This window comes from Cheilinus undulatus, linkage group 17, assembly GCF_018320785.1.
Source record: "Cheilinus undulatus linkage group 17, ASM1832078v1, whole genome shotgun sequence".
In the NCBI taxonomy this organism is placed as follows: domain Eukaryota; kingdom Metazoa; phylum Chordata; class Actinopteri; order Labriformes; family Labridae; genus Cheilinus; species Cheilinus undulatus.
This window is the reverse complement of record NC_054881.1, coordinates 9,764,879-9,788,896: the sequence shown is the minus strand read 5'-3', so window position 1 is coordinate 9,788,896 and position 24,018 is coordinate 9,764,879. Positions and strand designations below refer to the sequence as shown.

Sequence of the window (24,018 nt, the reverse complement as noted above, 5' to 3'; positions counted from 1 at the left end):
AACAGATTAGGACTAAAACTGTGGAAAGATGTGATGGACTGGGGGGGGGGTTATTCCAGTCAGATGGAGCTTTATGACTAAATGACCTGCAACCAATTTCTTTATGAATTCTGGGAATGGTAAAGAAGGTATAATTCAAATGTCTGAGTGGATATGGAGATGAATATGGGATAAGTAGTTGTTTTAAATATGGTGGAAAATCGAAATGAACACATTTAAAAATAAATTTTGACCAGTGAAACTGACGTTTGGATTTAGGTTGAAGCCAATTGAGCGACTCAAACATAAAGCAGTGGTGTGTTCCATATGGACATCTCAAAACAAGAGGGAGTTACGTAAAGTATTTAAGAGTTTAATGATTTTCTCTGAAGTGTTTTGATAAACAATGTCAACATAATCTAAGATGGGAAAAATAAGTTGTGAAATTAACCTTTTCCTTACTTGAAATGAAAAACAATTAATTGACTGATACAACATACCCAGAACACTGTAAGTTCTTTTACAGATATAATCAATGTGTGGTTTGAACGAGAGCTCAGGGTCAATCCAGAGTCCCAGATATTTAAACACATATACTCTCTAAAGTGGAGACCATCATTAAAATTGATAACCAATATGGGAGACTGTGACATGCTATGTTTCGAACCAAAAATCATACTACAGGATTTCTTTTTAAGAACAAGCTTGTTGTTAGCGAATCAGTTTTGGATGAGATTGAAATCTTTTGATGAGATCTTTTCTGCATCTCTCTCTTGTCTATCTTTTCTACGTCTCCCTCGTCTCGTTGTCTGCATCACCCTCTTTTCTTTTTCTGCATTACCGTCTTTGTTCTGTTTCTGCATCACCTTCTTTTCTTTTTCTGCATCTCCATCTTTGTTCTTTTTCTGCATCACCCTCTTTTCTTTTTCTGCATCTCCATCCTTGTTCTTACTCTGCATCTCTCTGTTGTCTTTCTTATTCTGCATCACCCTCTTTTCTTTCTCTGCATCTCAATCTTTGTTCTTTTTCTGCATCTCCCTATTGTCTCTCTTTTTGTGCATCTCCCTCTGTTCTCTTATTCTATATATAGATAGCAGAGAAAAGTCTTTTAATTGACATTGAATACTTGGTTTAACTTTAAATTCTGTTAAAATAAGTCCATACGAAGTTGAATTATAATTTAAATGTCTAATTGACACTAACACTGAATCCTCTAGCTATGGCCATAATCTCAACAATCATGGCACTAATAAATGTAAAATAAGCAATAAGAGCCATGTCTTGTACAAGAATAAACGGTCTAATATCTGCAAATAATGCTGACTTAAGCTGTAAATCTTTTTGATTAGATGTCAGCGTTTTTCTTCAAATTATTGTTGGTTGTCATTTTGTCCAATTAATATAAAAACAGGACTTTCCCCTGTGATGAAAAAGAACTGACATGTTCATCTGGCATTATAATCGCTGCGCGGCTCACGCAATACTTTCATGCTCATCATCTGATTGGCCATTGCTGCTGTGTGGTGGGAAAGTGACATCAGACTCCAGGAATCTGCCTCTGTGCTGCTGGGAGGCTGGAGCTGATTGGTGAACGGGACATTTAGAGCAGAAACAGAACACATTTAAAGTCAGAAAATGAACCGACCTGGGAAATGCTCACTGGCTGCAGGACTGAACACAGATAACCACATCAAATACAGCTCTATCTCGCTTTTATGACTTACTGCTGCTTCAGGAAGATGTTCACAGTTTGTCCAGAAAGGTTGCTGCTGCTGGCTCTGATGTTTGGATGTGCAGCCTTGGAAATACCTTTGAACGGTAAGAAGGATTTAAGTCACTTTACAGGATTTTTAACAACCCTTTATAACAGTGTTAAGATGGAGTTTTGTTGGATCTTAGGATGAAATAATACGTACTTTGTACTTGTAAAACAATGCAAGGAAAATACAAAATATACGTAAAAAAACCTTTTTTGTCAACAAAATATGCTGTGCTTCTTCTGTAACAGTTCTAATGATTTTTAAATTTGTCCATTTTGTTTTAGAGTAGACTAAGAACCAAAAAACGGTGGCTTAAATGAGTCTGTAGTCAGTTTGATAAGCTCTAACTCTGAAGAATGCACTTATCTGCCACAGATATTTCATGACTCTTCATTTGAGGATTTTTAATGCATAATTTAGCATAAAAAGATAACAGGCTATTAGCAGAGAGGAACCTTTGAAAGCATCCCTGCTGTTTCCTGTTTGATAGTTTCTGACCTCAAATCACTCTATCATCCCGTGTGTATGCATGTATGAATAGATGACATGATAAATTCATTAAGAAGATACAACCCCAATTCCAAAAAAGTTGGGGCACTAAGTATAATGTGAATACAAACAGAATGCATTGATTTTCAAATCTTATAAACCTATATTTTATTCACAGTAGAACATAAACAACATATCAGATGTTGAAACTGAGACATTTTACCATTTCATGAAAAATATTTGCTCATTTTGAATTTGATGACAGCAACACCTCTCAAAAAAGTTGGGACAAGGCCATGTTTACCATTGTGAAGCATCCCCACGTCTTTTAACAACCGTCTGTAAACATCTGGGAAGTGAGGAGACCAGCTGCTGGAGTCTTAGGGGAGGAATGTTGTCCCATTCTTGTCTGATGTAGGATTCTAGCTGCTCAACAGTCCTGAGTCTTCCCTGCTTGATTTTGTTTAATAATGTGTTATGATTGATGTGGTACGTGGTTTGGCATTGTCTTGCTGAATTATGCAAGACCTTCCCTGAAAGAGACGTGTGGATGGGAGTGTATGCTGCTCTAAACCGTCTACTTCTCAGAATTGATAGAGCCTGTCCAGGCATGTAAGCTAATTATACCATGAGAGATGCAGACTTCTGAACTGTAGGCCAATATCAAGCTGGATGGCATCTGTGGTTTCCAAAAAAGAATTTCAACTTTTGATTCAGCTGACCACAGAACAGTTTTCCATTTTTTGCCTCTGTCCATCTTAAATGCACTTTGTCCCAGAGAAGATGGTGGCTTCTCCTTTGCATCATGTATCAACTGTGTTGACAGATAATGATTTCTGGAAGTGTTCCTGAGCTCATGCTGTGATTTCCAGTACAGAATCAGCCTGTTTTTAATGCAGTACCATCTGAGTACTCAAGGATCACAAGAATCCAGTGCTGAACTTCAGCTTTGTCCATTGAGCACAGAGATTTCTGCAGATTCTCTTGATAATGGACTGTAGATGGTGGGATATTCAGAGTCTTTGAAAGGTAACACTGAGGTACATTTTTCTGAAAATTTTCCACTATTTTTCGACACAGTTTCATACAGATTGGTGAACCTCTGCACATCTTTACTTCTGAGAGACTCTGTCTCTCTAAAATGCTCCTTTTATACTCAGTCATATTACTGACCTGATGCCAATTAACCTAATTAGTTTCAAAATACTTCTCCAGCTGTTTTCAATTAGTATCACTACTTTTCCAGCCCTTTGTTGCCCATCCCTACTTTTAAGGTCTGTTGCTTCCATCAGATTAAAATGCATTATTTTTCATAATATGTCAAAATGTCTCAGTTTAAATGTCTAATGTGTTGTTTATGGGGTTAAGAGGTTTGCAAATCATTACATTCTGTGTTTAATGACATTTTAAACAGTGCCCTAACTTTTTCCTGTTTCTCACAGACAGGCAGGATTTATTCCTGTACAGAAAACCAAGTTGTGGTCTTAGTTTCTTAATTAAATTGGAGATGTAGGACTAAACAGAAAGATCTTGATCTAGCCATATACCCAAATACTTGGGAACTGATCAATTCTAATTATTGAATGTGTACAAGGTGGCATCAAGATTGTTAATGGTCTGCCTTGGGAAAATCATAAATTTGGTCTTAATGGGGTTCAGCATTAGTTTAAGATCAATCAATCAACTAGTGCTTGTTGGAATACATTAAAATCAGACTGTAACTGGGACAAGGCTGGACTATGTGAGGGTGCTGAGGAGTACAGTATTGTATCATCTGCATAAACATCAACCATACAGTACTTCAATTTTCCTGTGATGCCAATAATATATAATGTAAATAGAAGCGGACCCAAAATTTAAGTCTCCCATGACTGATAATTCAGAATTCAAAAACTGAAATTATATCTCAGTTAAGGTTGCAGTTGCAGATGGGAGAGCATTTGGAGGTTGATAGGCCCCTACTAATATACATTTTGTACATCCTGTGATGACATTATTAGCCAAGAGGGTCTGGCTGCAGCCCTCAAGCAAACTTCTACGCTGGGGCTTTCGGCTGGAGACCTCTACGGTTGGGCAAAACCTCTTCGCTGGGGCATGACGTACATTGCCCAAGCCTACGCTGGGGCATGCACCATGTTAGCTGTTGTTGGCGTCACTTAGCTGTTGTTAGCATGACTACACCGCTGTGCTTATGACACATTAGCATAGCCCCGTACAGGTCTAGGCTGGGCCGTGCAGTAGCAGAGGCCGACCCATACGTTGGGGCGAAGCCCGGTCTACACTATTAAAACCCGACTGCTTCGGTTTAGGCATTTAAATCCGACTGGTTAGATTTAGGCATTCAAATCCGACTGGTTAGGTTTAGGTATTAAAACCAGACTGGTTAGATTTAGGGTCAGCCTGTTGGCATGCGGATAGAGCTGAAATTTCGTCGTGGGTAATATACGTCATGCCCCTGTGTAGAGGTCCGCCGGCTTGGGCAATATACATCACGCCCCAGCGTAGAGGTCCATGGCTTGGGCAATGTACGTCACGCCCCAGCGAAGAGGTTTCGTCCCACCATAGAGGTCTCCAGCCGAACGCCCCAGCGTAGAGGTTTGCTCGGGGGCTGCAGCCAGATGCCTCTCTTATTAGCAATACATACAAATTGGTTACGGACATAGGTGTTGATTAAAACTGTTACAAAGAGGTGTGATTTAACCATAGGCTGTAGAAACAATTGGACAAAGCCTGTGTGATGTCAGCCGACTGCTTACAATAGGCGGACTCAAACTGCTCTTGAAGCCAATCTGCGGCGCTTCCATATTGAAATCGCGGTCTCAACCGAACTTTAAATCAACCAAACAGCTCGCCCACTGAGCGCGACTTCTTGTCAACTAGCTAGCTAGCATTCTGGTTGACAGAAATGTAGCCTCTGCCTGTCGAGCTATCTGTCAATCAAATGGGACACGCCAATCAGTGCACAGTGAGGTTTTTCCTAAATATAAAAAAATTCACCCCTTTTACAGTAAGAGCACAAGAAGACATTAGCTAATAAGACATGTTTGGTTTTTTGAACCAGGCTGTAAACCAGTTTATTTCTAGTGTAAAAACCAGCTGTTCAACAGGTGTCCAGATGGGACTTCCAGTGTTCCTGCAGCCAGCCTCAAGTGGACACTCGCAGTATTGCAATTTTTTGCACTTCTGCATTGGCTTATTTTTTCAGGACTGGAGGTTGCCACTTGGATTTAACATAAATAGCTGGAGTTGACAATGAGAAAATGATGAATATTAAAGGTGAAACCAAGCTCTCTGCACACTCTGAATAATGTATTTTTGTTCAGTGATTATTCAATTCTTTAATATTGTGAGCATTCTGACTCATATTCATTTATACCTATCTATCTATCTATCTATCTATCTATCTATCTATCTATCTATATATATATATATATATATATATACACAGTGCTTAACAAATTTATTTGACAACCCTAACTGAAGTAAAGTTTATGCCACAGCTGCCCAAAATTAACAGCATTGGTAATTACCAAGATCATTTTTTATGTTTCTGCAATGGTTAATACACCAATATGTAGAAGCTCTTTAACCCAAATGATATTTTTAATGCTAAAATATAATTAGTATTGTTATCCATCAGTTTTCAAATTTACTGATATACAGAAAACCTGAAAAAATAGTGATGCATTAGTAGTGCATTCCTGAACAGAAAAATGAGTTTTAGTGGTTGAATGTTAGGCTTGATTCATTTCTGCCTTCTCAGAAAAGCTCAGTGACCTGGCTCAAATTTGGGTGAATTCAGTTTGAAATCCCTCATTCCTGTTCAAACTGGTAAAACGTGGAGAGCTCACTGAAAATGAAAGAGTCCGCATAAAAGCACTTCATGATACTGGATGGTCTCTGAGAAAAATAATGACAGGTGGTCTAATAAAATTAAAATTATATATGAACATGCATAGGTGATTAAGATGGCACCAGGGTGTGTGGCACGCCGTCTGACTCTGTCAGCTCTCTTTGTGTTTGTGTTAATTTTGTGTTTCCTCCCTCATAAAAACAACTCTCTGCTGGTTTATAATTGCCAAGCACTGATAGCAATCAAACTTTCTGCCAGTTCTTTGCTTTAGTTTGACCTGGATGGACAGAAAACGTCGCTCCCCCCACTCCTTTCGGGTGTTCCTACTCATCTGTTGCGAGGGGTGGCCTCTTTTCCACAGAGGAAACGTCACAGATGCCGAGGTAGACGCGGCAGCTACCTGTTGAAACTTAAAGGATATCTGGCATCTCAGGACCACCGTAAACTCCCGATGGGATACTACCTGGATTCCCTAATAGACAGTCCTTGATCCTACGGATTCCCTTGAACCGGAGGTAGTTTCTGATCCGCCATCTTGACGGCTGTGCCAAAGCCCTTAGACGGGTCTAAGACCCAAGGCATAAGATCGAGGACTGAGATTTGAAGACCTATGAGCAAAGACACGAGAGCAGGCTTCCCGGAACTCTTTTTACTCAGAGGCACGCCCCCTTATTGGATATCACTCTCTGATTGGATGCTGCTACATGGTGGATGTCAGTGAAACTTCACAGCAGCAGCAGAGATAAATAATGGAGGAGAAATGGAGTTTATTACAGACGATAAACGGACTCAACAGACTCTAAACAGAATATAAACATCAGAAGTTTAAAAAAGCTCACTAAGTGATGGGCTGGGATTTATAAGAAGTGTTTGAAATAAGAATTTATAGTGAAATATTGAGAGTACATTTAATAAAATAAATAACAAAGAGTGAATCAGTATGGAGTTTAATATTTGATTTGTTTTCTGATTCAGCTTCATACATAAAAAATGTTAAAAGCTCAGAGAATCTAAAGATTCAGATATAAATCTTCCCTTTCCCCCAAACACCGACATCATTTAGACGTTTATTTCTACATCTGTCATAACCTTTAGTGAAAAGAGAGTCGTAGGAAATTGAGCCATGTTTTGTCCGTCTGTTTTAGTCCAAATTTAGCCCAATAATAGTAGTTTAAAATATGACCATATTACGACCTGAAAATTACATCATTTTACCTTTCACTTTTCAGTTAAATCTAGACGTTGTTTAGAGTGGAGTCATTTTTTAACCCTTTACCTACTGACCCAGCGCCGGCGCTGTGTTTTATATGTCCAGGGTATTATTATCGTAACTCTGTCAAAGTTTGTCCGATCAGAAAAATTCCCACGGTGTTGGAAAGCTGAGAATTGTGGGCATGCGCACATATATGTTTCATTACGGTACTCACAACCATATGACATAGGCATTCATAGCAAAACACCAGAAGTATCGCAAGACCGCTACAAGGGTTCTCAACACAGTTACTCCTCAAAAGTTTGCTCAATCTTAAAAAATTCCAAAGCTGACAGAGAGCTGAGAATCTGTGCTTTCCAGCAATATATGATGTGTGGTTTATATATGACGGTAATGTCGAACAGCACCGTGAAAACGGCAGCTTTGACAGAAGACGAGTGAGAAAAGGAGAGTGAAGGAAGAGAGTAAAAGGAGAGTGAGCGAGAGTGGTGATTTTTTTTTGTTTGTTTGTTTTGTTTTTTAAGATTTATTTTTGGGCCTTTTCATGCCTTTATTTGATAGAGGAAGGACAGTGGATAGATTCGTAAACAGGGAAGAGAGCGGGGAGAGACATGCGGTAAAGGACCGCAGGCAGGATTAGAACCCAGGCCGCCCGCGTACATGGGTAGCGCTTTAAACCACTCGACCATCTGCGCTCCCGAGAGTGGTGTTTGTTTTCAAAAAATAGCGTTAGATAGTGGCATTTCTGTGTGTCTGTCATATGCAATAACAATATGTAACTTGAGAATGTTGAGAATGCATTTTTCCACCTTTATTTGCACTAATTTTCGTCTATGTATATAGTTATCTTTTGCACTGTGTTTTGCACACCCAGAGTCCTAGACTCCAAAAATGAATGGTGATTGTTCTAAACATGTATAGGTTCACATTTCAAATGTCAAATTAAAACTTCATGAGCAATAACAAAATTTCTTCTCATAAAAGCCATGAAAAACAAATCTGATTTTGTGTTTTTCTTCTTTTAAACTTCTGACAATTCAATATAATGTGCAATAATCATTAACCAGGTGTTGAAAAGTCAAGTTCAAGTACTCCTGGGAAACGGGACCAAAGCTCTCAGACTTGGAGCATTTCCTGACTATTTTACAGCCATAATAACAAAATATGTCCAAATCGCCATTTTTAGACTCAGTAGGTAAAGGGTTAATGTCTTTATAACTAATATTTGCTGGGTGGTATAGTAGTATATTTATTAGTTATTTCTGTTTATTAGATTATGAAGAGAATTAAAATCAAACAGCAGCAGGCTGTCTGTCAGAAAGAAATGTTTTAAATCATAGCAGGGTCAATACAATTTCTCTCAGTCTGATGTTAGTGAGCGTCAGGTTTGATCATCAGCCTTCACACTGAATAATTAGGATAATAAATAATTTTGTAACATAGCATTTGCTGGTAGAAAGAGTCTGCATGTTTTTTGATAACAAAAATAGTTGAAAAGACATTAAAAAACTTCGCCACTTTGTCTAAACAACGTCTAGATTTAATAGAAAAGTGAAAGGTGAAATGAGGTAACTCTCAGGTCACTGAAAAGACATCTCTATAAATACGTCACTGTATGGTCAAATTCTTAATGACTGTTGTTGGGCTGAATTTGGACTAAATCAGATGGACAGAATGATTTAATAATTTTCTACAACTATCTTTTATCTAAATTCAGGGTTGTGATGGACTGAATGTGGAAAAAAAACATCTAAATGATGTCATGTTTATTGGGAAAGGGAAGATTTATATCTGACTCTGTTGATTTTATGAGCTTTTAACACGTTTGATGTTTGAAGTTGAATCAGAAATCAAACCAAATATTAAACTCCATACTGATTCACTCTTTAATATTGATTTGATTAAACATATTCTCAATATTTCACTGTTAATGCTTATTTCAAACACGTTTTAAAATCCCAGCCCATCAGTTATTAAGCCTTTTAAACTCCTGATGTTTACTGCAGGTTTCTCTTCATGCAGGTGTTTTCTGATCCCACACTGAGACCAAACACTGTAAATGTGGAGATTTCTTTAAAATAAATACAGTCCAAATTATGCAGACACAGCTGTTTATGCCTCCTGACAGCTGATTGATGATCAGCTGGCACCATCATCATAAACTGACGTCTCACCTGACGCTGCAGAGGGAAGGACGTCCCATGGATGGTTAAACATCGGTCTTAAGGCCTCAGTCTTCCGGGACTAAGACTCAAGGAAGAGACTCACGCCAAAGACCCAAGCCTTATAATAAGGGAATTGAGAAGAACCCAGAGACTTGGCTGAGCGTTGGTGAGTCTGACACTTTCTCAGATCTTTAACTGCTTGACTGTGACTATTTTAACTCACAGAGGACCACAGGTCGTGGAGGTCGTGGGGGCCAAATTATGATTGTGTTCTGATTGTTGGGGATTTCACTGTGCATGTTTGCTGTCCTCTGAAGCCACCTGCTAGAGACTTTTTAAATCTTACTGAGGCTTTTAATCTTACCCAACATGCATCTGGTCCTACACAAGAACACAGTCACACTTTAGACCTTATCTTATCATGTGGTCTGCCCATTTTTAATGTCCAGGTATGCGATGCTGTGTTCTCTGATCATACGCCTGTGTTGTATGAATTTACTCTGCCTTGTCTTGTGCGTAAAGCGTGCACTCCTGCACGTAGGTGCCATACTGTAAATACGTCCACCGCTGCTCAGTTTTCTGCTGCCTTTGCTGCAGTTGTGTCTGACTGTGCCGTTTACTGCTGTCAATACTGATGAGCCGTGGTTAACCCTTAAACTCCTAGCGCGTTGCCGATGAGGCGCTGTTGAAGCACACTTTGCATGACCATAATTGCACAGCTGTTTGTGTTAGCAGAAAAATTCAAACAGTTTCTGAAAGCTGAGAAACTGTGCTTCACAGCCAGCATGTGTTTATTACTTTAATTTCCCCTTTTCTCACTAAGATTCTAGCATAAAGTTCCCCCGTTTTTTGTGTGTGTGTGTTTTTTTTATTTTATACTGTTAAAACACTCTTAACATGCAGTAAAATGTAAATAACTGCCATAAATTAAAAGTTCTAAGTATTGTGGAAAAATGGACAAAAGCACATACTCACAGGACATTTTCTGGGCCTTTTATTGTTAACATAGGAAAAAAGTCCAGAAACTCAGGTGTTAAAGGGTTAAATGATGTCACTGCACAGCTAGAGGCAAGTGCAGACAGGCTGAGTTTCCCATGAAATTCTGAGGAAAGGTGAAACGAGTATCAGAAAATTGTGAAAGCTGAGAAGAATAAACACTTTTCTGACGTAATTTCCAACAATTTTAATAAACCACGTGTTCTTTTTAAAACAACTGACTCTACAGAGACGGTTTGAGTCATAACGCTACATTAATATGTGAATATATCTAGTCTAGAACAGTTTATATGACAAAATATGAAAGTTTAGAGCTGTACTGTGAGAATTCACCAAATTAAAAATAAAGTAAAAGTTCAGCTGGTGTTAAAATCAAGCTAGATTAAGTCAGAAATCTAGGGTGCGCTGATCTTGTTGTAAAATAGTCTGTTTCTCATCCATCACGGATGGATCAGGCTGATGTGAGCCTTTAGGTTCTGCTTTGTGTTCTTAAAATCGCCCAGATAAACGTCCGGAAACTTGATTTGTGGCCAGATACCAATGTCCACAGACTAGGAAACAGTCTGGATCTACGTCGAGTCCAAATATTTCTCATTTAGGCAGATATTGATCCATTTTTCTCCCATTTTTGCCCTCTTCTCACAGCGCAGACTTCCGTGTTTGAAGCCCAGAGGCGAGCAGCTGAGTCGCGCGCTGACGTGGCATCAGTGCAGCCCCTATTGTTGTGTGTGTAGCTCCACCTTTTTGGTAATGTTAGGTAAGATTGGTACCCCTGCAGAAGGGTGCTGAAAAATGGGATGGTACGGGTCGGTTTTTTGGGACCCTTTCTCAATGGAATCGCCTAAAAAAGCGTGCCGTACCGCACCGAACTGAGCCGGACCGCTTGGTGGAAACAACCTATTAGTAACTTATGCCTAAACCTACCCCCCACCCCCCACCCCCCAGGGCTCTAGACTAAAAACCTACCCTACTACCTTGCCCTAACCCTAACTGCTTAGCGGCTTAGAAAATGCGGCGCTATTACATGATGGATGAAAAATGTATTACATTATTACATAATGCGGCGTTATTACATAATGCGGCTGTCACTTGATCTTCTGTCTTGGAGCAGTCTGAGCCGGTGTCTCTCTCCACAGATCAAAAAAATTGTAACTCAACTAAAACCTGCCAGTTGCCTGACTGACATTATCCCTCCTCGTCTTTTTAAAGAGGTGTGGGAAACCGTCGGTCCTAATGTTCACATGATTATTAACAGCGGGATGACATCAGGCACTGTCCCAGCTTGTTGTTGAACCTCTGATTAAAAAACCTAATTTAGAGTCCTCTGTACTGTCTAATTTTTGACCAATCTCAAAGTTTCCCTTCATTTCCAAAGTTTCAGAGAAAGTTGTGCTCTTACAACTACAGTCTTACCTAGATATTCATGGCATTTTAAGGCCTTTCACAGCACTGAGTCTGCACTTTTAAGGATTTTTAATGATCTTTTATTGACTACTGATTCTGGTGGCTCAGCTCTTTTAATGCTTTTAGATCTAACAGCTGCTTTTGACACAGTAGATCACACAACCCTCATTGCTCCTCTTGAACACTGTGTTGGTTTAAAGGGTACCGTCCTAAAGTGGTTCAGGTCCTATCTGTCTAATAGATCCTTTCAGGTCAGACTTGGAGACTCCACTTATTCTTGTGCCCCCCTTATATGTGGAGTCCCACAGAGTTCCATCCTAGGACCTGTCCTGTTCTCTCTGTACCTCCTCCCTCTGGGTTTGATTTAAAAAAAAAGACATGACATATCCTACCATCTGTATGCAGATGATACACAAATTTACCTGCCTTTAAAAAGAAGAGATGGTAGCTCAATTAATCATCTGCTAGACTGTCTCAATGAAATTAAAGCCTGGATGGCCTCTAGCTTTTTAAGTTTTAATGACAGTAAGACTGAAATTGTTGTGTTTGGCACCAGCGCAAACACTGATCCCTCTCTTGTGGACCTGGGTCCCCTTCTACCCTATGTTAAGCCCACAGTGTGTAATCTTGGTGTGAAGGTCGACAGTGATTTTAAATTGGATCAATAGATTAATTCTGTGGCTAAATCCAGTTTTTATCATTTGAGGCTTTTATCCAAGATTAAATCGGTTTTATTTTTTAATGATTTTGAACGAGTGATTCATGCTTTTATTTCTACACGATTGGACTATTGCAGTGCACTTGTATCGGATTAAGCCAAGCTTCCATTGCACGTTTACAGTTGGTCCAAAATGCAGCGGCTCGTCTTTTAACTCGTAAACACGTACACATCACCCCCAATTAATTTTAGAATTCATCTTAAAAATTTTAATGTTTGTTTTTAAGTCATTAAATGGATCTGCTCCCGAGTACATCTCTGACCTTTTAGAGGTTTATACCCCGTCTAGATCTCTGCGATCAGCTGATCAACTCCGTCTTGTTGTGCCAAAGTCTGGATTAAAAACCTGTGGTGATCGAGCTTTCTCTGTTGTCACACCTAAATTGTGGAATGAGCTACCTCTAGAAATCAGAATGTCCCCCACCTTACCTATTTTTAAATCACATCTTAAAACTTATTTTTATTCCTTGGCTTTAAACTCAGCATGAGAGTTGTGTGATCTACTGTATGTCTTTTATCTGTTTTTATTTGCCCGACTGTGTGTGTTTCTTTTTAAGCTTGTTTTAAGTCCCTGTGAAGTTTTTATGTATTTTATGATGTTTTATATGTTCACTGTGTTTTTTTTTTTATTTATTTTACTTGTTTTAGTCACTGCAGCACTTTGGTAAATGTAATGTTTTGTAAAATGTGCTATATAAATAAAGTGGATTGGACTGGATTGGATGTATATAAATACACCCCCCCCCCCCCCTCCCCGGGTTTGGACTGTGGCTCTTGCATAGGAATTTTTTGAATAATTTGGCTTGGTGGTTGACCTGGGCTGAGTGTCATTGATCTCACACAGTCTGTTTGACATATCTTTTGTTTTCTCTCTCCAGACAGTGAACAAGGAATGGACACTGACAGTAAGTAATATAACCTTGGGTGACCATATGTCACAATTTGATGCATGATTTCTTTGATGTTTTGTCTTTCGCCCTTGCAGAAAGAACTTCTGCTCAATATACAGAGTTAACACCAATAAAATATGCTTGGTTGCCACAGTTTCCTGAATACAAAAAGCAGAGAAATTACCAAAAACTTGTTAAATACTATAGAAATCACATTGCTGAGTATTGCAGACATGCCAGTGCACAAATATGTATGGCTAAAGATGGCGTACGCCAGTGATGTGCAATTAATCCAATCTTATCTGATTGCAATGTCTGGCTGTGCAATTACATTTTTACATGAAAGGCTGCAATTATTTTTGCATCAAGTACTTAAAAGGTTTACAGAAATGTCTGCAGAAAAGCCCTTAGGTTTACAACAGTGTTGCTACTGCCCTTTGGAGGACTAGATTTATTTTATAAAAGCAAAAACTTTAATCTTTGGGATAAACTTTTATCCTTGAAAGCAGCTTTTAAAACGCCAGGCTCTGTTCTTTTTTATTCTACTTAATATTTGTGTGTTTTAAGTTGAGAAATTGTTCTGTACTTGTTATAAGTAGTCAATGTTCAAAGCTAAACAGTCAGCTAACAACCTGAACTCCTCCAAGATGCATGGTGTAACTTTTCTTGTCATTTATTGAAGAATTATCTTTTAATGATATCTATTCTAGATTTTTTTGTAAAACTGCAACAAAGCACACATTACACAATGCATTAAGAATAATAAACACAGCAAAAAACCATAGTTAGCAAACTCAAAATGCTTAGTCATGCTGCTAGCTTACAGCTCTGCTAGCTAGCACTCTGTTAACTACAAATATACAGCCAAAAATATGAAGCACAAACCCAAACATGACCCTCTTCCTCTGTCGCTATCATAAAGCATTAAAAAAACATACGGACAAATAGTGCGCAAGCAACAGTCACAACTCAATACTATCACAGTTCCCATACTGGTGTGAACAAGTTTCTTAAAAAAGGAAAGCCAATGACTACATAACTAATTAAAGTGGTTTATAGATAATAATTAATTTGGGCATATCATGGTGACGGACTGTTACAAGCACTCTGACTGGCTGGGGATAAAGGCAATAAGGCACAATCAATCAGCAATGTTAGGAAAGTAGAGTTACCGTCAATTTCCACATACAGTGACCTCGCCGCAATCCACCAGCGAATGGAACTGCGGAGTAAATCACTCCCTCTCTAGTTTATTTCTATGCCCACGCTCTGATTTGGCAGCGGCGAGCCCCACGAGTGCCGCTCCGCTCAGCTTCGTTCGAGATGCGCTGCAGGTCTATTTTCAGCACCAGCCGCTGCCAAACCACATCAATCCCCTTTGATCAAAAAGCTCAAAACAGGAAGTCACAAGCGTCAAATATTTGGTTCTTTCAAAATACGACACAAATCTCGGACTCCAAATCTCAAACCATCACTCCATCAAAATTGCGTCTCATCCTGCAGCGAGACAAAAGTGTTCACCGGGAGGTCAGTGGGTTACAGATATACAACGGTGCCACCGACGAGGAAAAGTTAAATTTTAAGCCAATATTAGAAACAAACATTAGAGATAATAACAATAATAATAATAATGAATAATAATAATAATAGATTTTTTTTTTTTTTTTTTATCAGAGTTGACTATCAGGGCCAAATCCACCTGTATTGCTGGCTCAATGTGTTTTGCTTTCTCTCCCCAGCTATTCCATTCTTTGGAGCAGGTTTTCAGCCGCCTGGTACCCCTGAAATACAAGGTAAGTTGAGATGACGTGAAGCATAGCATCCTATCAAGGGTGATTATACATCTCATTCTGTCTGTCAGCATCCCATTTTCAGGCTCCATGTCTTTTGTACAAAACACAAGAATTTTCTGGTTCAGGTATTCACTAATTGAAATACCAAACAAGGCACTACGGATGCTTACACAAGTTTTCTGCACGTTAAAGATACTGTGAAGTGATTTTAAAAAATCTATTTTAGGTTTGTTGTATGACAGGCTACTATGTTATGAACAAACAAGCCAAATTTCAGTTATGAAGCACATCTTTAAGTTTAGAAAATCAAGCTTCAAAAACATAAAAAATGAGGCAGTTCTAAAACAGCTCTTTGTGTTTTTATGCACTTTTTCATTTGCTTTTGTCAGGTTGCCATATTCAAAAGGAGACTTTGCCAGACTCATGTCTAACATTAGGCAAATGCATCTTGAAAAGCTCCACTCCACAATGTTTGTGCCGCACCGAACACTGTTCGGACCAATCAGCGTCAGCTGAGGAGAACAAGGCAGTAGCGACGGGCGAGGTTTAGTTGTATTCAAATCTGTTTGCATGGCTGCCTCCATGCAGTGATTAGCTCAGATGTAGCTTTAGCATAGTGACGGTTTATCTAGAACCTGACCAGAAGAATAAATCAACACCAAAAGCTGTTCATGAAGTTAAAGATGTTAGACATTGTTAAAGTTCACATTTAATATGTGCACATGAATGATGAATTCAACATTATTACTCTCACTAAATGGCAAATATCAGAGCAGCTGAGAGAGAGACACACTTTGATCTCGCCGCAGCACGGTCACGTCAGTCATGTAGCTCGAAGTAGTTCCAAACATATCAGAGCTGTCAGTCTGTTTGAATGATTTCAAGCAGGAGAGAAAGCAGCAACAAGAGATTTAAGTAAACATTAGCTTTTAATCCACAATGATTGTTATTTTGATTATCATATACTCATATTTGTTGTATAAAATTACAACTTTTAGTGATTTTAGTGATCAGAATAGGAGAGTTGAGTTTTTTATGATCAATTTTGGAGGGAATGGGGATTACATTGGAAGTAGCAACCATTTTTGTTGCTGCTAATATATTAGAGGCAATTTGACGTGTTGCTATGGCTACACAGACACCAAGCGAGGTACCGTGTGTTTAAATGTATTGAATCACATATAAATCCGTGTATCATAACACTTTATGCCACTTCCTACCTTTGGTTCACAAGTTTGTCTGCTTTGCTATGAGTGGTTTACCAGATGGATGTGTGAAACACCGAGACCCCCTGTTTTCAAGCAGACCAGAATCTGCTTGCTTGGTCTGCACCAGAGTTTGTGTGAGCTTTCACACCACCCCAAACGAACCGGTCTATCTGGGAAAATTGACCAGAGTTTGGCGGACCAAAAAGCTCTGGTGTGAATGGGCCCTTAATGCCACCTTAAACCATAGAAAAAAATCTTTACTACCTCTACTATCAAATTTGTTTTTGTTTTGTTTTTTAAAGATTGCATACTCTATAACTTCTCCTGCTGTATGACAGTCACCTCTGCCAACCTCAATGGACAAACAATTACCTTAACAATTTATTTGATTTTTTCATTGTCATAGACTTCAGTTCATATTAGCAATTGATTTTAAAAAATCGATACTTGGTGGACAAGACGATATGATATATCACCATACAAAATATCGCAATACTATGCTGTATCAATTTTTTCTCCCACCGCTATTAACTTGGTTGTAAATGTAAAACCAATTTACATTTTAATGCTTACTAGTACCAGAAGTAAGGCTAAAACAGTCCACTAGTAGATGTAGTGGACAGTTGAAGGTCTAAAATATTTTTTTATTATTTAAGACTACATGAAAACTAAGTTTACTTAAAAAAAAAGAAAAAAAAATTAATTAAATAAAAGCACAAACACAAAATCTTCTTAGTTTTAGTCCATGACAGCAGCATGCTAAAAGACATGCACATCCAAGCCTGGGGAGATTAAAACACTCTGATTTATTTGTTAAATTGTAAGATGCTGAATTTTAAGGACCCTTTTGTGTTTCTACCCTGACAAGTTTCCTATAAAGCTTAAACTAATATTAAAACTAATTAAAAAACTAAAACAAAGCGTTTTTGTAAAATAAAAACTATACCAATAAATCTTAAGTGAATACTAACAAAAACGAAAATGAAATTTAAAACAAAAATAAGCTTGGTGTGGACCAGTATGCACACTTTCAAAGTGTTAAACTCTGTGAGTTTCATTTACTCTGTCAATACTTGTGTGTAATTTACTTAATTATAGAGGCGTGGCTTTACCTGAACAACCTGGTTGGAGATCTATTCTCTTGTTGTTCAGTAAGGAAAGATCATACACTATATTGCCAAAAGTAATCACTCACCCATCCAAATAATTGAAATCAGGTGTTCCAATCACTTCCATGGCCACAGGTGTATAAAATCAAGCACTCAGGCATGCAGACTGTTTCTACAAACATTTGTGAAAGAATGGGTCGCTCTCAGGAGCTCAGTGAATTCCTGCATGGTACTGTGATAGGATGCCACCTGTGTAAAAAGTCCAGTGGTGAAATTTCCTCGCTCCTAAATATTCCACAGTCAACTGTCAGTGGTATTATAACAAAGTGGAGTGATTGGGAATGACAGCAACTCAGCCATGAAGTGGTAGGCCCCGTAAAATGATGGAATTGGGTCAGCGGATGCTGTGGTGCATAGTGCGCAGAGGTCACCAACTTTCTGCAGAGTCAGTCACTACTGAACTCCAAACTTCATGTGGCCTTCAGATTAGCTCAAGAACAGTGCGTAGAGAGCTTCATGGAATGGGTTTCCATGGCCGAGCAGCTGCATCCAAGCCATACATCACCAAGTGCAATGCAAGCGTCAGATGTGGTGGTGTAAAGCACGCCGCCCCTGGACTCTAGAGCAGTGGAGACGCGTTCTCTGGAGCTTCTCCATCTGGCAATCTGATGGACGAGTCTGGGTTTGGCGGTTGCCAGGAGAACATACTTGTCTGACTGCATTGTGCCAAGTGTAAAGTTTGGTGGAGGGGGGATTATGGTGTGGGGTTGTTTTTCAGGAGCTGGGCTTGGCCCCTTAGTTCCAGTGAAAGGAACTCTGAATGCTTCAGCATACCAAGAGATTTTGGACAATTCCATGCTCCCAACTTTGTGGGAACAGTTTGGGGATGGTCCCTTCCTGTTCCAGCATGACTGTGCACCAGTGCACAAAGCAAGGTCCATAAAGACATGGATGAGAGAGTTTGGTCGGATGACCTTGACTGACCTGCAGAGTCCTGACCTCAACCAGACGGAACACCTTTGCGATGGATGAGAGCGGAGACTGAGAGTCAGGCCTTTTCGTCCAACATCAGTGTGTGACCTCACAAATGCGCTTCTGGAAGAATGGTCAAAAATTCCCATAAACACACTCCTAAACCTTGTGGAAAGCCTTCCCAGAAGTTGAAGCTATTCTAGCTGCAAAGGGTGGACCCACATCATATTAAATCCTATGGATTAAGAATGGGATGTCACTTAAGTTCATATGTGAGTCAAGGCAGATGAGTGAATACTTTGGGCAATATAGTGTATTTTACTATGCAACTCTTCAGTAGCTACTCAAAACGTAAAGTAAACTTTAAATGAGATCCTTTTTACTTGAGTTGATTCATTGACCAGTACCTTTACCTAGGTAAATTTAAGCCTGAGTAACAGTACTTTTACTTGTGTACAATAGTATTTGTGCACGGACAGCCCAACATCCACAGAGGACCAGAGACAATCACCCGTTATAAGGATGATGAAGGTAACAAAAGACAACCTGAGGGATCGTATTTGATATCACAACTTCTTTGTAATGTAACGTACAAACCAGTTTAATAAATACTTCCTGAATGATACTTTCTATGAAATGCAGAAAATCAAGTCTTTTTACTCAAACAAGGAAACAAAAGTTAACCTGATAGTTAACATCTTGTATTAAATGACTGAAAAAACTAAGCTTTGCAAGCTTGGGCACTTCCCATTTCTCTCAATCTTTGCTGAGTGTTTCTACACCTTGCTTGGAGTCATCCTGTAGTAAATTAAATTGATTGGACATGATTTGGAAAGGCACACTTCTCTCTATAGAAAGCCTCACAGCTGACAGAGCACATCAGAGCAAAAACCAAGCCATGAGGTCAAAGAAACTGCTTGTAGAGGTTAGAGGCAGGGTTGTTGCAAGAAAAAGATTTTGGGAAGGCTACACTGAAGGTTCCCAAAAGCACAGTGGCCTCCATAATTTTTAAATGGAAGAAGTTTGGCCCAACCAGGACTCTTTCAAGAGCTGGTCACCAAGCCAAACTAAGCATTCAGGGGAGAATAGCCCTAGTATGATAGGGGACCAAACACCTGATGGCCATTCTGACTGAGCTCCAGAGATCCTATATGGAGATGGGACAAAGTTCCAGGAGGATAGTCCTCCACTGATTTGGGCTGTATGGATGAGTAGCCAGACAGAGGCCTCTCCTCAGTTCCAAAAAAGAAAAAAAAAAAAAAAAAAAACACCCGAAGAACTCTCAGTCTGTGGGAATCAAGATTCTCTGGTCTGATAAAACCAAGATTGAACTGTTTGGTCTCTGGTCTAAACATTATGTTCTGAGGAAGCCAGGCACTACTCATCACCTGCCCAATACCATCCCAACAATGAAGCATGGTTGTGGCAGCATCATGCTGTGGGGGTGTTTTTCAGCAGCAGGGACTGGAAGGAAAAGGTGAGGAGCTCAGACATCCGTGAGGATCTCAAAGTAGAGTCATTTAGGAATTTTTTTTTTTTTGCAAAGTCCAATTGGGCTTTCATCTATTATGCACTCCGCTTATCCCTTTTGCAGTTTTGTGGGGCTGCAGCCCATACCAACTGTCACTGGATAAGAGGCTGGGTACACTCTGGACTGGTTGCAAAGTGCAGGGCTGACAAATAGAGACAGGCATGGTCATCCTCACCACTATAGGCAAAATCAAAGCCCATACCTAAATGAATTGCATGAACAATGCCCCATTTAAAATTTTTAGATTACTCGTTAATGATCAGATTCTGCTAAACTATGCTGGGGTCAATGTAGCTTCCCTATTAGGACCTGTAATGGTGATAAAAAGTGACTTGAAACTTATTATCAAACTATAACAGGCTCTCTTTTGTACTTTAGGTTTTTTCAATGTTAAGACACTACCGAGTGAAATTTTGGTCATTGAATTTTAAGTCTTTTTAAAAATGTGCATAATTAACATTAATCTCCTTTCTCTTTTACTAACTAACCTAGGCAGGCAGAATCTCTCAGAGGAGGCATGGTGGTTTCTAACAGGATCATTATCCACCACCATCATCCCGTCCTTCTACACACTGGTCTGCCTCCTCAGTTTGCCCATCAACATCTGTGCACTGCTGATCTTTATAAAAAGAATAAAGCCTAAGAAGCCAGCAGTGATCTACATGATGAACCTGGCCTGTGCTGACCTGCTCTTCTCCATGGTGCTGCCCTTCAAGATCTCCTACCACTTCAACGGAAACAACTGGATATTCGGTCGTGCCATGTGCCGTATAGTCACTGCAGCCTTTTACTGGAACATGTACTGCTCCGTTCTGCTCATCTCCCTCATCAGCGTGGACCGGCTTCTCGCTGTGGTCTATCCTATCCAGTCTTTGTCGTGGAGAAGTCCTGCGAAGGCAGTCATTGCCTGTGCAGTCATGTGGATGTTCTCCTTTGTTGGCTCAATGCACCTCCTCTCCACTGAACAGACTTCCAACGTCACAGAGTTCAACATCACCACCTGCCATGACATCCAACCCTCACAGCCTTTCTTGTGGTACAAGACATACTACATCACCCTCTGCTTCCTCCTCTTCTTCCTGCCTCTCATCATCACCATGGTGTCCTACACTCGGGTGATTTTGACTCTGAGTAAAGTCCAACCAGAGGTTCCAGACCACTCACAGAAAAAAAGAAGAGCAGTGTTCTTGACTGCAACAGTACTGGTGATGTTTGTGCTGTGTTTCTTACCCACTAACATCATCTACATCGTGCATCAGCTGATGTATTCTGAAGAAATAGAAGACCAGGAGAAAGAGATGAATCCTGACAGGCTCTATGTAATCTATTTAGTCTTTCTGTGTTTAGGAAGTCTCAACTGCATCCTTGATCCTCTGGTCTACTACTTTGGATCATCCCAGTTCCAGAAAGAGCTATCCAGTATGATGGGATGCCAAAAGACCAAACAGAGCACCACTGGTGGTCAGTCACCATCTGGTCCAAGCAATACAAGCAGGTCCGCCAGCCAAATCACAGTGAAATCAAACCGCAAAGAAAATGCTAGAAAGAACACTACCTATTAATTGTGACTCTTCTCAGGGGAATCTTTGCAGCCAATGTAAGAAGCAAGCGGTCTGATAGGCACATCAGGCAGGCATCAAAGGGAAATTCCACAATTTTTAAGCATGGCTCCTTTTACATCTTTTAAAATCTTTATCACATTGGGGCACAAAAGGTTTAAAATTGCTGAAGCAGATTGCTTCAGTCTTTGGTTGCACTACATACTTAGTACATTGACATACACAGTTAAGTCAGGCTGTTAGGAACTGTAACTGGACTACTGTTCTTGTCTCAGTATACAGGCACCTGGGGCGACTCAGTTTGACATGAGCACGTCCAGCTCTCCAACAACTGGTGGTGATAATACCTCCTCTGAGTCCAAGATGAGTTAGAGCAGTGGTTCTCAGCTGGTGGATCAGGACCCAAAAGTGGATCCGGGGCTGTTTTCAGTGGGTCTTTTAGGTACTTTTGTTCCTTCATTTAAGTGTTTAACCACAGACAGGAAATAGAAATTACTTCGCAGAGTTTTTTCAGAAGAATTTTCATTTTGATTTTACATTTACATTGAACGTCATCTTATCCATTTTTAACCCATTGTCAGTTGCTTCTGCTGCTAGTAGCTAGTGGCCATTTTGTATCCTACAATACTTTGTGACAACCAATGGAAGGCTGTTCTGTCATCCCATTATGCTCTGTCTTACTACGCAGATCCTGGTGGAGATGGCCTGAATAACTCATAGTGGAGAGAGAAAGATAGAGAGCCTGTGATGTGACCCTCTGTGACACTGCAGACATGAACTGCTGTGAATAATGGCACAAATGGTTCCAGTATAAATATTATTTCACTTTTTAGTCCCAAAAAGATGGGACAAGTTTGTGCAAACCAGGTATTAGTCATTATCATTCACTGTGTGTCACACATAAAATCATTGTCTGTGTGTGTGTTTCTTTTTTTTAAATTCAAGTGGCATTATTACAGCAGACATATTCTTAAAACCCAGGTTTTCTTGAAAAACACATTTTTGGAGCTTGTGCACCACAGGGTTGATATTTCACAAGCTTTTTAAGACAGTAAGTCCAGGTGAGACAAAATGGTTCAAAAATAGCTTAAAATTTGCAGGGTTGAACCCACTCAGACGGAGGGAGAGAACTTGAACATACGCAAGTTAAGTCTGAAGCTCCAACGCCTGGAGAAGTTACAGTGACTTGAATCACAAAAAGGATTCAGTTAAGTAATATCAACCTCCTGTTATACTTAAAACTATTCAGAAATCACACGATACATACAGGTTTACATCATATTTTTTATTCTGCGTATTTATTACCTTTAAAATCAGATGTCAAATTTTTGTGTTGCTTTTTATGTCAAATCATTTTGCTGTTTTTTCCTCTGTATTTTGTGTTTAATGTTAAGTACACTGCAAGTTTTACCAACTCTCGCAGGTAAATCTAAACAACACAAGATGTAACTTTCATTTTAAAATAAATCATAAATAAACAAAAATGGTGTTTCTTTTCCTTTTGAACTCAATCAAACTAAATTGTGACCCTAAAGCCAAGCCTTGAACCAAACTGTGGCCAGTGATTGGCAGCAAAAATGATTGTTGCCAATCATTGACCCATATCACAGCCTAGTAATGATAATAATAATAATAATCAAATACTCTAAAATATTTTTAATATTTGATGTGTGTATTTCAGGCTGAAGTAGTTTTACAAGACTGACTTGTTTAAAGTGGAAATATATATACATATTATTTTTACAGCATTTTTTGAAGTGGACATTTTTTGTCATTAGGGACAAATTTGTTTGGATATTAAAGGACCTCTTAAGGGTTGAACTGGCTTTGATTATTTTCATTGTAAAGTTAAAAACACTTGAGCGTGGATAAGAGCAGTGCAGAAGCCCAACAGTCTAGAAATGAGCAGAGTCAACTATGCTTTATTTCACATCAGATCTGAGGGGGTGAAAAGAGAAAAACCACAGCTGACTGCTTAAGCCAAGACATGAAGACATGACGTATCGGCTCCTTGCAGAAACAAGCACCAGTACAGGGTGTTACAGAGGGCACAAGGTAGAAGGCTGGGCCATATAAAGTGGACACAAGCACAGGGAGGTACAGAAAAAACTAAATATGAAAGATGAGATTATAGAAGTGAATTTTATGTATATTTATATTATTTATATTTTTCCTGATATTCAATCTCTTCAAGTCCCTGTAAAGCACAATATAGTATGTTTTAATAGGGCTTTCAGCATTGATGCATTAGTTGCAATGTAATTAATGTTCGTTATTAGTTTTAAATGGTGTGGTTTATAACCGCTTTAAAGACTGTGTAAATTTAAGCCCCTAAATTTTTGTCTTAATGTAACCCAGCTGTAATTTCAGTAATCTAGT

General features: G+C 39.3%; 2 protein-coding genes across 2 annotated transcripts in view; both read left to right on the top strand.

Moving 5' to 3' along the window:
* Window positions 1-22,043, top strand: part of LOC121525260 — a 55,877-nt gene extending 33,834 nt beyond the window's left edge. The window contains exon 15 of the mRNA XM_041811152.1: window positions 21,915-22,043. The gene's annotated coding sequence lies outside the window, so the exon portion shown is untranslated. The remainder of the gene's footprint in view (window positions 1-21,914) is intronic.
* On the top strand, window positions 9,566-21,983 carry LOC121525262 (proteinase-activated receptor 1-like). Its single transcript, XM_041811156.1, has 4 exons — window positions 9,566-9,625; window positions 13,456-13,482; window positions 15,207-15,260; window positions 20,573-21,983. The coding sequence occupies exons 2-4, from the start codon at window positions 13,470-13,472 to the stop codon at window positions 21,640-21,642; spliced, it is 1,137 nt and encodes a 378-aa protein (XP_041667090.1). The 5' UTR covers window positions 9,566-9,625; window positions 13,456-13,469; the 3' UTR covers window positions 21,643-21,983.
* Window positions 22,044-24,018: the final 1,975 nt, after the last annotated feature.

Excerpts from the sequence above, each read along its gene's own strand:
- LOC121525262 (XM_041811156.1), top strand. Across the intron at positions 15,261-20,572 it reads TGGTACCCCTGAAATACAAG|GCAGGCAGAATCTCTCAGAG; the intron begins GTAAGTTGAGAT and ends TAACTAACCTAG.